This window comes from Xenopus laevis, chromosome 9_10L (genome assembly GCF_017654675.1).
Source record: "Xenopus laevis strain J_2021 chromosome 9_10L, Xenopus_laevis_v10.1, whole genome shotgun sequence".
Taxonomy (NCBI): Eukaryota; Metazoa; Chordata; class Amphibia; order Anura; family Pipidae; genus Xenopus; species Xenopus laevis.
Window position 1 is genome coordinate 110,279,426 of NC_054387.1, and position 12,657 is coordinate 110,292,082.

The 12,657-nt window shown below is 39.2% G+C and overlaps 1 protein-coding gene across 1 annotated transcript in view; it reads left to right on the plus strand.

Moving 5' to 3' along the window:
- Window positions 1-12,657, plus strand: part of baiap2l1.L (BAI1 associated protein 2 like 1 L homeolog) — a 71,776-nt gene that overhangs the window by 13,183 nt on the left and 45,936 nt on the right. Inside the window, 2 exon segments of the mRNA NM_001096405.1 lie at window positions 7,669-7,744; window positions 11,392-11,478. Coding sequence (NP_001089874.1) covers window positions 7,669-7,744; window positions 11,392-11,478 — 163 coding nt within the window.

The window sequence follows — 12,657 nt, forward strand, 5'->3', positions numbered from 1 at the left end:
TTTGCTTAAAAGTGGTTTTCGCCTTGGAAATCTGCCATGCAGGCCGTTTTTGCCCAGTCTCTTTCTTATGGTGGAGTCGTGAACACTGACCTTAATTGAGGCAAGTGAGGCCTGCAGTTCTTTAGATGTTGTCCTGGGGTCTTTTGTGGCCTCTCGGATGAGTTGTCTCTGCGCTCTTGGGGTAATTTTGGTCGGCCGGCCACTCCTGGGAAGGTTCACCACTGTTCCATGTTTTTGCCATTTGTGGATAATGGCTCTCACTGTGGTTCGCTGGAGTCCCAAAGCTTTAGAAATGGCTTTATAACCTTTGAAATTGAACTCAGGTGTGATAAACCACAGTTAAGTTATTTTTTAACAAGGGGGGCAATCACTTTTTCACACAGGCCCATGTAGATTTGGAGTTTTTTTTCTCCCTTAATAACGTAAACCTTCATTTAAAAACTGCATTTTGTGTTCAATTATGTTATCTTTGACTAATAGTTAACGGTTTTTGATGAGCAGAAACATTTAAGTGTGACAAACATGCAAAAGAATAAGAAATCAGGAAGGGGGCAAATAGTTTTTCACACCACTGTACTTAAAGATCCGTAATCTGGGAAACCCAAGGTCGCAAGCATTCTGGATAATAGGTCCCGTACTTGTATTGAAACTGTACCTCATTTGGCCTCCAAAACAACCTCCTATAACGTCTGAGCCTCCAGCAATCACAGATGAGCTTCCCTATTAGCTACACCCATGTAAAACTGCTAAATAAGAAGATTATTGGTGCTGTTTTGTGGGGTGCTTTTGCTTTGCTTTGTTTTTTACTGAATTCATATAAGTAATAAACAGAATATACTTAATATATTAATATACATTACCCTTACATTAATTATGATATGTTGGTCCTAGAGTTGCTAACTGGACAGTATTTTACCGGGCCTGACCGATAAAAATTATGCTTGATCCCAATGTAATTAATAGGGGAAAAAATCTTAATATATAGGAAGGCCGGTATTTTTTTCCAAAAAAAGGCGGCAATCCCAAGTTGATCCCTATGCCCCAATATGCTAACAAAGCTAACTCTCTGGCTGGTGTAACCATAAGCTACTGCAAGCATCAAATACAACAAATTCAGTGCATGTGCTATTCATGCATGTGCTATTAATGCCATTTTCTGCATTAGGAGAGATGTGACAGATATGTGCATGCGTGAGCCCTATCTTTGTATTGGGCCTATAGCTTTAAATGTGGTACTGCTGGTTGGGGGGGGGGGCGGGGCAGCACTGTGATATAAAACTAAAAAGTCAAAAACAGATGTCAGAGTTTTCAACAAACCACCAGGAGGGTACATAATAATAATTACAGTGGTTTATAGATGCAAGCTCCAATAATTTTCAGTTATTTTTTAGTTTATTGTAAAGCAAACTGATTTTTATCTATTTCCGTAATCAGAACAGCTTTTTATTTCTCCAGACATTCACACACTCATGTCATTTATATCAGGGGACCTGTAACACAATCCTATCACAAGTCAGAGACAATAGAATTGATCTGTTGAAAATGGAAATCAGAATGTGCAAGAGTAATCATATAATGCAGAATTCCAGATTCTGCTGGGTTTTAAGGTAGGAGGTCCTAGTTCTGGTCCTAGTTCTGTGTTGGAGCACTCTAAATTAAGGGACGCAGGAGGGGAAATTAAGAAGCAGGGGACTTTAATAATTCCCAGCAATTACACTGCCAGTAATATTTTAATACTGGTCCAAGCAGGGAATTTACCAGCTAGGCCAGTAGATTCTACTACACTTCTACAATACTTTTTGTATTTGTTTGTTTTTTTATTTGTTATTTCTAATTTTGGGGATGTCTCGTGTCAGAATTAGAGGCAGTCCTTCGAGTTCCGTGATCCGAAGATACCATTTAAGTGCTATAAGTAACTATTTGTCTTATCTAAAGTAACAGATGATTGTTGCTATCAGCGTAGGAGGTACAGTTGTAAGTGCATCTGATATTCTTAGAATTTCTCCACCACTTTTTGAAAGTCCTTTAAGCCCTGCCCAAAACCAGCATAAGTTAAAGATTGCTTTCAAAGCCCTCACTTAAAGCCATAAAAGGGACACTGTGCACCCAGGCATGTTTGCAAGCTATAGTATCATATGATGTTGTTCATTCTTGCCAATCGTCCTCCACTAGTAGGATTATCCATGTGCTTAATGGCTCAAGGTACAGCTGATTTGTCAGGTCAAAAATATTTTTTTTTGCCTACAACTTTAAAGTCTCTCATAGTTAGGTTTGATGTGATTGGGCTAGGTTTGGTGCCTTTGCAGTGTTCTCCCTCTAGCTGGGCACTATATCTGGTATTTTTTGTAAGCCCTTTGGCCGGAAGTACTCTTGTTTATTGATGCACCTCAAAGCTTGACCCAACCTTGCCCACCATAATAGAAAGCTTTCTACAGAAGTCAGTAGGACAGTGTGGTGGTTTGACCTGCAGACATTCCAGTCCCACTGCACATTGTATTTGCAGAACCCCACAATACCGTTGCAGTATAAATATCAGCCTCCTAATCCAAGAGATGAAATAACAGAACAATAGATACCATACAGGATTGACCAGTGCATGGCTTCCTTGAGACTCATGGTGCTACATTAATCTACTATAGGTATGGGACCTGTTATCCAGAATGCTCGGGACCTGGCACTTTTTGGATAACTGATCTTTCCATAATTTGGATCTCCATACCTTAAGTCTACTAGAAAATCATGTAAACATTAAATAAACCCAATAGGCTGGTTTTGCTTCCAAGTACAAGGTACTGTTTTATTATAACAGAGTAAAAGGAAATCATTTTTAAAAATGTGGATTATTTGCTTATAATGGAGTCTATGTGAGACAGCCTTTCTATTAATTCGGAGCTTTCTGAATAGCGGGTTTCAGGATAACAAATCCCATACCTGAGCATATCAGAGCTGGAAACAAAAACAGACAAAAGATTAAGAGAAGTCATTGATTTAAACCTAAGAAAAGAAAATAACACACTGGTTGTGTCTTTAGTGCCATTTATTATTGTAATTTCCAGTTCATCCTGAATATCTGGCAGAATATTTCACAACCTTAGCTTGTCTGTGTGGTTTTGACTTTCGCTTGAAACTGCTTGGATGATGAGGGCTCTTAAAGTAAAAATTCCTGTTGCTCAGCATTTTATATGCTGATTAAGTGCTTTCCTTCACTTCTAAGCATTAAGGAGTGCTTCTTGGTATATGTGTATATAAAGACCAATTATGTCTAAAATGAAAAGTAGTTTAAAAGAATGCTTTCACACAAAACATTGTGTGCGTGTGTATATTTCAGCAACTTTTTACAATAAATTATATTTGAAAAAAGACTGTAATTATGGGCGTTTTCCTCGGAACATTACTTATTTATGTTGAAGGGCACAGTAGTAAGACACTAAAGATAGTCATACACGGGCCCCAGTGATTCCTGCCTCTGAGTAAGGCTTTACCTTTAATCTGGGCTTTTAGGTGTACATAGGTTAAAAAACAGTAGTTCTCCCCAAATTGTACCCTAAATATGGCAACTTGTAACTGAATTAATGAAAGCAAAGCACAGAAAGATGTGGGTAAAGGTGGCCATAGACGTAGAGATCCGCTTGTTTGGCGATCTCGCCAAACGAGCGGATCTCTCCCTGATATGCCCACATTGAGGTTGGCGAAATCTGGCATATCCGATCGGTAGGGCCCAACGTTCGGATCATAATGCATCTGATATGGGCGGTTGGATCACGGGACCGCATCTGTGCATTTATGCGGTCCTGCGATCCGACCACCCATATCGGATGCATTATTTTTTAACATGCCCGGCCGAGATCTGCCGGACTTTCGGCCAGATGTCGATCGGGGAAGCCGGTTGGATGGCCCCACACAAGGGCCAATAAGCTGCCGACTCTGTCTGTCTGCAGCTTTTATCAGCCTTTGTATGGTGGCCTTAACACTTGTGATAAGCAGTTTTCATATTGTGTACATATGAACACTCCAGACTCTCATAGCCTAGACTAAAACCTACGATGTCTGAGGCTGAGCTGAGATTCGCCCAATCACAGTCCTTGAAGGACATTTTAATATGGTCATCATTCAAGGTATATTTCCCCTTCAAAAGAATGTGTAAGATTGCATATAAAAGAAATACTGCCATCTAAGAATCTGTTCCCATTTGACCTCCCAAAAGAAATCCCATTTTTTTTAGACTCTTTAGGCTGGAATAATGATGCTTCGCTGGAATACTCTGTGCTCTCCTTTAATTCTTTCCAAAACATAAACTCCTAGCATTCTGTCAGAACTCTGTCCATAACCACAAATTGGCTGACGCTTGTATAAATAACCAGATTGAGGAATACAGGCATTTTGTGTTAGTGACCCAAATATGGCCGCTAGAAAAATATACAGTGAAACGAAGGATAGTGGTGTTTTGTTTTATTAACAGTGAAACTGTTCAGCCCGTGCTGTAATTTTTATGCTGCCTGACCCCTGAGAATGAACGCTTTTGAGAGGACACAAAACTGGAATACAAGATTTCGTGCATGAAAGGGAGCATTCATAGACTTCTGCTTTACAAGACATAGAGATGCTCACAAGTCTGTGCTAAATCTTTCTCCTTTATAAGGTTGAGACATTCTTCCCAGGAACTCTGGCTTGAAGCTTTAGAATATAACCTGCATTGCTGATCATGAACCAGTGGTTTAGATAAAGCTGGCCACAAGTGTAAAGATCCACATGCAGATCTTCTACTAATATGCTCGCCTTGAGGTACGTGATATTGGGCTGATCCAGTCGTTTGGATCAAGGGCCAAACTGTCAGATTACAGTGCAGAACTAGCAGGCCATCTGTGCGGGGCTGCATCAACAAACCAATGTGTTCTCACACCGACAGGATTTTTAAACATCTGCCCAGTTGTCGGCTAGATATTGGTCAGGGAGGCCCAACAATGTCAGCAGTTTTATAGTCTTATGTATGGCTACCTTAACAGACATGTACAGTATGTAGATTGACATACTGTACGACTGATGGTGCTCTGTTTTTTGCTTGCTTGGTGTTGATATCCTTGTTCTTATCTGGAGGTTCCTCCTTTGCCTACATCACCTCAGACAATCTATGTCATCTTCTATTTTATACTAGCTGTCTGGATGTTAGTCCTTTGCCTACTTAGAGACTGCCCCTCATAAGACAATATACATTGTTGTCCATTTCTCACTAGCTAGAGAGTACATGCTTGGTAAACAGCTGCAGAGTTCAAAATTTGACCTCCACAGTCTAGGTATGGAAAGAGGCAGCCCCTGGCTGATCTTTCAGATTGCTCCAGTAGAGGCAGACTTAACCTGTACATTGTAATTACCCATTTATTACATTTATAAAGGGAAACCAGACATCCTGTGATCAACTACTAGGCTTGGTCTTCCAAAACAGATGCAGTTTTTAGGCCTCTGGGTCCAAAGTGATTTACACAGCAGAGATATCACACTGTTAAGGATCATGGTGTCATAAAAATGCCAAGAATCATAAGAATGTGTTGGGTAGTTTGGTAAATAATCTTTATTGCTTCACTTTTGCATGTCTCATGTTCCGTCTTTTGCTAGAGAATTTTTATCTTGTTTTTATGTGTTTATGTGCAAGGACAGTCCTAGCATGAATACTGACCACCCTGAAAGAGAATGTGTGACTTTCTGCCATTCTAGATTAGTGCTAGAAAATTGGTCGTAACTATTCTTGAAAATGGTCTACTTTCTAACCCTGGGTCACTTATGGACCTGTTTACAGTACTCATGCAGAGAACTCACATAGGGAAATGCTACCTGCTATCTTTTTCTAAGTGTTGGTTGTTAAATGCATTTGAGTTGGACATTGAACTCTAGAAAAGATGGGTCATAAGCCAATGAAGAATGTTTGTCCTTGGCAAGGCAGTAGGCATTTAAAGCACCTAAAGCACCATGGTTATCTACATAAAGAATGCTTAACTGCAAGATTGCACGTATCAGAGGCTTCTTACGCACTTACATAGACTTACACAGAGTTTCTAAGAAGATATATACTGAACACAAAGCTGTACTTCTTTATCAGCTCACCAACTGTTTATATAACAGTTTAGTCCAGTAATAGGCAGAGCTCAGTGCATATGGAAAGTATATCCGGTTACCTGGTGGAACATTTTCAAGCAAAAATTACTCAACGAAGGTCGAAGAAACTTCCTTTACTGTTCATATTTACATGCAAATGCTAGTGTGGCACGTTTTATCAGTTCTTTGAAGTCTAATAATCTCTTCGGGCTCCCTTTCTGTCAGTCTGCGTCATCACCGGAGGCAGGCAGCTAATGGAGGAGAGTATCATTATGTAAGAATGCTTTCCACCCCAGCTGAAACTCCAGCAAGAAATGTGGCCAATGAATAAAGTCTTAAAACATGATTAAAGGCCAAAGGTTCGTCATAATTCTCAAATTCCAGACCCCAGTTGTGCTTCAACATTTGCCCCCTCCACCCAAAGCTAATAAGGTTACAGATTGTAGTAATATTCACACCACTGTAGTTCCATTGGCATCCAAAGCAGCAAGGACACATTGACCCCAACTCTCACCATAAGGGTAAAGCCACACTGGGCGTTTTGGGGAGATTTGGTCACCTGGCGACTAATCGCCTGGTCTTTGCGGCGACCAATCTCTCCAAACGCCTTTCCTCACTCTGCGCCGGCTAAAATGACAAAAATAAACGCAGTCGCTATTCACATGCGGGCAACTTCGGAAAACGAACCACCGCGTGTGATTCGCGCTGGCGGTTTTTCATTTTAGCAGGCGCAGAGTGACGAAAGGCGTTTGGGGAGATTGGTCGCCGCAAAGATGAGGTGATTAGTCGCCAGGTAACCAAATCTCCCCAAAAAGACCAGTGTTACCTTACCCTAATAGTTTAAGGCTTAGCCCCCCCCATCCACTGCAACAGACTTCCAAGGGGAACTGTGATCAATCCCCATAAGCACTTCTTCAGCCAACCATTTAATTAATAAATAGGCATAGCGTCTGCCTGGGTACATACTTGTGGCCCAAAACCGAAATCAGCTCATTGTTGCTTCACCCAAGCCACCAATAGTTCTTCACAGTGCAGACACAGGAGGAGGAGGAGATTATACTGTACATTTAACCTTAATTACAGTGTCTAGAGTTCGAGATGTTCGCTGTTATGTCACTGCAGTAAAAGGTTTCTCTAGTTACTGAAACCTGTGTACCCTGTACACTGATTTTTATATTTTTTTCCTGAAAAACACAATGTTCAAAATGATGCTGTTCACTTTTAATAGGGATATCTGTATAACACCATGTTTTGCTGGCCTATGTGCTGTTACTGATAAACAGTATTGTAGATTGTTTGCGTCTTCATTTAGATACCTAGAATATGTGCTGAGATTTATCTTGTCTTTTCTTCAGTATAGCCAGTGTCATCTCATTTCGGGCCATGATGATATTGTGTATTCAGCTGCAAACGATACAGATTGTTAGATCACCACAGCACCCGAGATTCATGTTACACAGATTCATGTTTTAAGTTATATTTTATTAAAATATGGATTAAGGGATAATGCTGCCTGTCTTGCTTATGGTAGCATTACATGAAATAAATGCAACACTGATTTTTCCTCTTTGTTCATTCTAGAATGTTATGGATCAGTTCAACCCTGGGTTAAGAAACCTGGTGAATCTTGGAAGGAACTATGAAAAAGCAGTGACCGGTAAGATTCATTAAGGGAATGTTTTCTTGATTATATTTATAACAATTGCTGTAAGAAATGTGTGTTACAAGAACACTGCAATGGGCAACTTTGCACAAACCGTTTGGTGCTCCATTTATTTGTATTTTTATTTATGTAGCACAGTACACAGCACCGTATAACAGAACAATCAATGAATAGAACAAACAGGGGGTTGTTGCAATAAATACAAATAAGTACAAAGAACAATAATAAATACAAAGTACCGGTATATTGACAATAAAGACTTAGTGTCAAGGAGACAAGACGATGGAAGTCCCTGCTCCGTAGAAACTTTGGGCGACTTCTGAATACGAAGCGACGAGTGTGCCATGCCGCAGGCGACTTTTCATTATAGCCGGCGCAAGACAGAGGGAAGGCGTTCAGGGAGATTAGTTGCCCCAAAGAAGAGGTGATTAGTCGCCAGGCTACTAAATCTCCTTGAATCGCCAGGTGTGCCTTTACCCGTAAATGTAAGACCTTTTTTTTTTGTCCTTGAAAATATTCCTGTATATGTTCACAGATGTAGCACGTTACTCACCATGGAAAAGAATCCTAGTTGGGATTGCATCCAGGTTTACTTGGATCTGGCCCCATTTACATTGCTAAGGAGAGAACCTAGTGGAGTGGAAGTAAATATTTTGCCTTCCAATGTGTTATCTGATAGGTAGGAAGAGTGTTTGTTGTAGATTAAGGGGCATATTTATGAAGCTGTTAAATATTTTTCTACAGATAAAAGCAGTGTAAAATATGTATTTATATGTGTTGCAGATTGCACATGGTTAAATGCTAACCTTCAGTGTCACATACATCATCCATTACAAGGAGATAATCCGTGAATTAGTAAAGGTGTGTCATTTATTTAACACCAGATTAACGCCAAAAATTAAACCATTATTTTAACTGATCTGGTGTAGTCTATTGAGGTCAATTAGACAAAATGAAGTGACAGTTTTTTGTGCATCATTCATGAAAATCTGTAAAAATATAAAATATAAATAAATATAAAATAAAAATATAAAATCCTGTGTAAAAAGTGCCAATTTTAAAATGGGTTTGTTCACCTAGCAATCATGCATTGATTTGAATAAGAGACTGAATTATGAATAGGAGAGGCCTGAATAGAAAGATAAGTAATAAAAAGTAGCAATAACAATATATTTGTAGCTTTACAGAGCATTTGTTTTCTTAGATGGGGTCAGTGACTCCCATTTGAAAGCTGGAAAGATTCAGAAGAGAGAGGCAAATAAGTAAAAACTATAAAAAATAAACTGAAGAATAATTGTAAAGTTGTTTAGAATTGGCCATTCTAAAACATTATAAAAGTTAACTTGAAGGTGAACCCCACTTTTGTGCAGTTTGGTTTTTCCCAATTTATAATTTGGTAATTTACATTTACCAAAAATAAGTACACCACTTAATAGATAAAAGTGATTTACATGATATTCCACCGTGTGTTAAAGTGGTGATGTAAAAGATATTTTAACTCCTTTTTTTTTTTTGTACACCATAAAAGCCATGATTTGCCTACACAGTTGTGTCAGTCAAAATAGATGTACCTGTATTCGTTATTTGCATTCCATTCAATTTCTTTGCTTTGTATTTATTTAATTACCACTTTAAAGCAGTGATTCCCAAACATGGGGGCTGAGACCCCTGTAGGTGCCACCGAAAAGTACTTTAGGGTGCCTAGCCTCAAGGCCAGTTGTGTAAAAATCTGGTATAAAATGTTTTCACTCTCCTGTAAATTCCTGAATCTTTAGCTCTATGACCGCAAATAAATATATTTTTAGCCATCTATTTACACTCACATACAAAAGGGCCAATAAACTCAAGTCTCTCGTAAAGGTTATGCGTAATTTACTTTTCCATCTCCTCCAGAGAACTGGAAAAGGGTTAATCCTGTCATAACCAGCCTTTGCTTTGCATATCTTTCAAATGGATTGTCATATAGTGTGTCTGTAAATTTCCATTTGCATGTCTCACCAATGACATGTAGGTTAACCCCACTTCTACTGAGCATTTATGTAAATAACTTCTGCCACAATTCTTTAGCTGTCCCCATGTCTTTGGGCAACCATTAGTCAGTAAAGTCCTAATCTAGTTAATTAAGCATGCTTTTTATTGGAGAATTGAAACCCTTGCCTCTCCGTGCATTACACATTCTACAACCTACTGTGTAGGCCTTGCTAAATTTAATTTTAACCGAGCTCCCAGGCCAATTAAATGCTCAGTCCTGAGACAAAGACAATGTTGTATACACAAAACTCTGGAAATTATTCAATATCCCTTTCCAGTCTGGAAGTTGTCTCTTGGAATGTAACTGGTTCAAATAACCAAAATGTGTGCGTCATTCCTGAGATATGTCAGTGGCAAAACATTGATTGTGACACTAACCTAAGCTACAATATCCATTTCAGTAATAGACGTATCATCAGCTAGTACACATTTCAGAATTCTTGTAACAGATTGTGGACAATTGCCCAGTGCCCATTATGTCTAGGTAAGTCCCCAAACCTTCCAGATGCTTCAGTTTTAATTCCCTATGAAACATACATCAGTCCCTGTATTTTAATGATAGTTCTGTATGAAATAATGTGGTTTCAATTTTTTTTTACCTTGCTTTGCACTGCTGTCAACTATAAAAATACAATTTAAAAAAATGTTGTTATAACCATTTTATAATCAGTCCTATAGTCTCATATCTTATCAGTCAGTCTTTACTGATGTTAATATAAGACTCCATCTGCTCTCCCCACCCAGTATGTGTCTTGTCTCAGATTTAAACATCCCTCCATTCTCCCTCCTGACTCTTTATCCCCTTTCCAGTCTCCCTCTTAACTAACCTGAGGGCCAGAATTCTTAGCAAATTGGTCAGCACCCTAACACTGCTTTTCCTATTCTAGTGCATCAGGGTACCTGTATGATCTCAAAATAAATGTCAGCATATGGACAGATACATACATATCTCCCTAAAAACTTTTAGCAACAGAATTTTTTTCAACCGATAATTTACAAATTATACTGTGAGTTAAGATGCTTTAAAAAGTGTTATTAAGATAATTGCAAATTAATCAAAGACTTTGAGTTTACGGTGGTTGTTTTGTGTATTTTGTCACCCTTGTTCCATGTATTCAGTGGACTGTTATTGCCCAGTATTCTGATATAATGACATTTGTTCCTGTACAGCAGATTAGCCAAGCATTTAATATACTGAACCAGAGGAGTACATGGATAGGCTTTAGAAAGAGACATGTCCTTCATTATTTATGGCACCCTGCTTTTCCCAGCGAGAAGGGGAAGCGTGAAATTCGATGTCCTGTATCAAGTACCTGCTCAGTTTAAATAGCTTAAAAATAGAGTTCTGCTCGCATGGACTTTCTTAAACGTAATACTGTAAATCCTGCATTGCTATCTTGAGAAATCCTAAAGGGAAAGTATTCTCACTGTTAGTGAGTAGGGCCTGGCTTCCATTTTTTTCTTCTAAATGGATAGACTGGTAAAACCCTCAAAACAAGTCTGTTCCTCCCTAATGCAACCCCCTGAAATGCTACATATTTACCATTATTATTTGTGATCTTCTGTAGAACCACTTTTACAGTTTTTTAATGAATGTCCATCTCTTCCAGCAATGGTGCAAGCAGGAAGAGCGTATTATGATGGCGTAGCCAGGATGGGTGAATTGGCCTCTGCATCTCATGTATCAAAAGAGCTAGGTAAGTTACATGGCCTTTTTGTAATGCATAGTGTCTGTGTGTGTTTTAATAGGCAATTCAATAGGCAATTAGTAGACTCTGATTTAGCAGTCCATCTCATTACATACACATACCACCATACAACTGTCTGTGCACAGGCTAAGCTGGGTGCATGGGCAGTATAGCAATTCTATAAAGTCTTGGTGTAGCTTGCATGCACCCTGCCATATCCGTGTAAGGACTCCATTGAAGATAAAAATAAATTAAACAATATGGCTGTGCGGCACTCTCTCGCCAAGCACTTCAGGCCTAAGCACAGGGCAGCAGGTACGTTTTTAAATTGCCACACCCCAGCAATTTCACCTTTTGTTGTTCTTCAATAGTCATCAATCACAGGAGCTGACATTGTGATGAACACATATGTTTTGGTGAATACTGTTTATCTCTAGAGTAGAGCAACTAGATGCTTTGGTGACAAAGCTAGCAAGGCTTCCAGGTGACTTAGGCCTAACCCATAGAATATTCCCTCTCCCAATGGGATGGCCGAAGAGATTGCTCTCTGCTCCATCTTTAGTCTTGCCTGCCCTAGCCCCTTGTTTGCTTGATGCAGACTCCCAGAGCATTTGAGCGGATGGACCTATAAGTTCTTAAATAAGTGCAGTTTGGAATTCTGAAGTAAGAACAGTTGGTTCAGTCCCCTAGCTACAAAGGGTGAGGGTTTTGTGGGTTGGGTTCAGACATACCTGCATTCTTCTCTAAGAATGCTTACGTCTCCTTTTTAATATACAAAATTTCATTTTCATCCTAGAATGGGTTAATATGCATTATTATGTTTGGTTTTAAAAGAAAGAAACCCTTTTTGTACTGTTACACAAGGAAATCTGAATAGAAATATGCAGGCCCGTTTAACATGAGCAGGGTTTTCCCATGGCTGTGTTCAGATTACGGGAGTGGTTCAAAAGCAAACAGAAAAGAGCAAACATTTGGAGACTATTGCGTATGAGCTTGTTGGTTTTAGCCAGCTTTAGTGAAAATAATGGTGGCGTTTGTTAAAAAAAAAAAAAGAAAATGTAAAAAATGAGCAGTGAATTACATCTATTGTGTCTGTTAGTCTGAGTGGTCCTTCTTAGGCTGTAACAGCACCTAACCCCTTAACTGTTTGTGGTCATTTTAGAGCAAAAAGAAAGGCATCAACCAGAC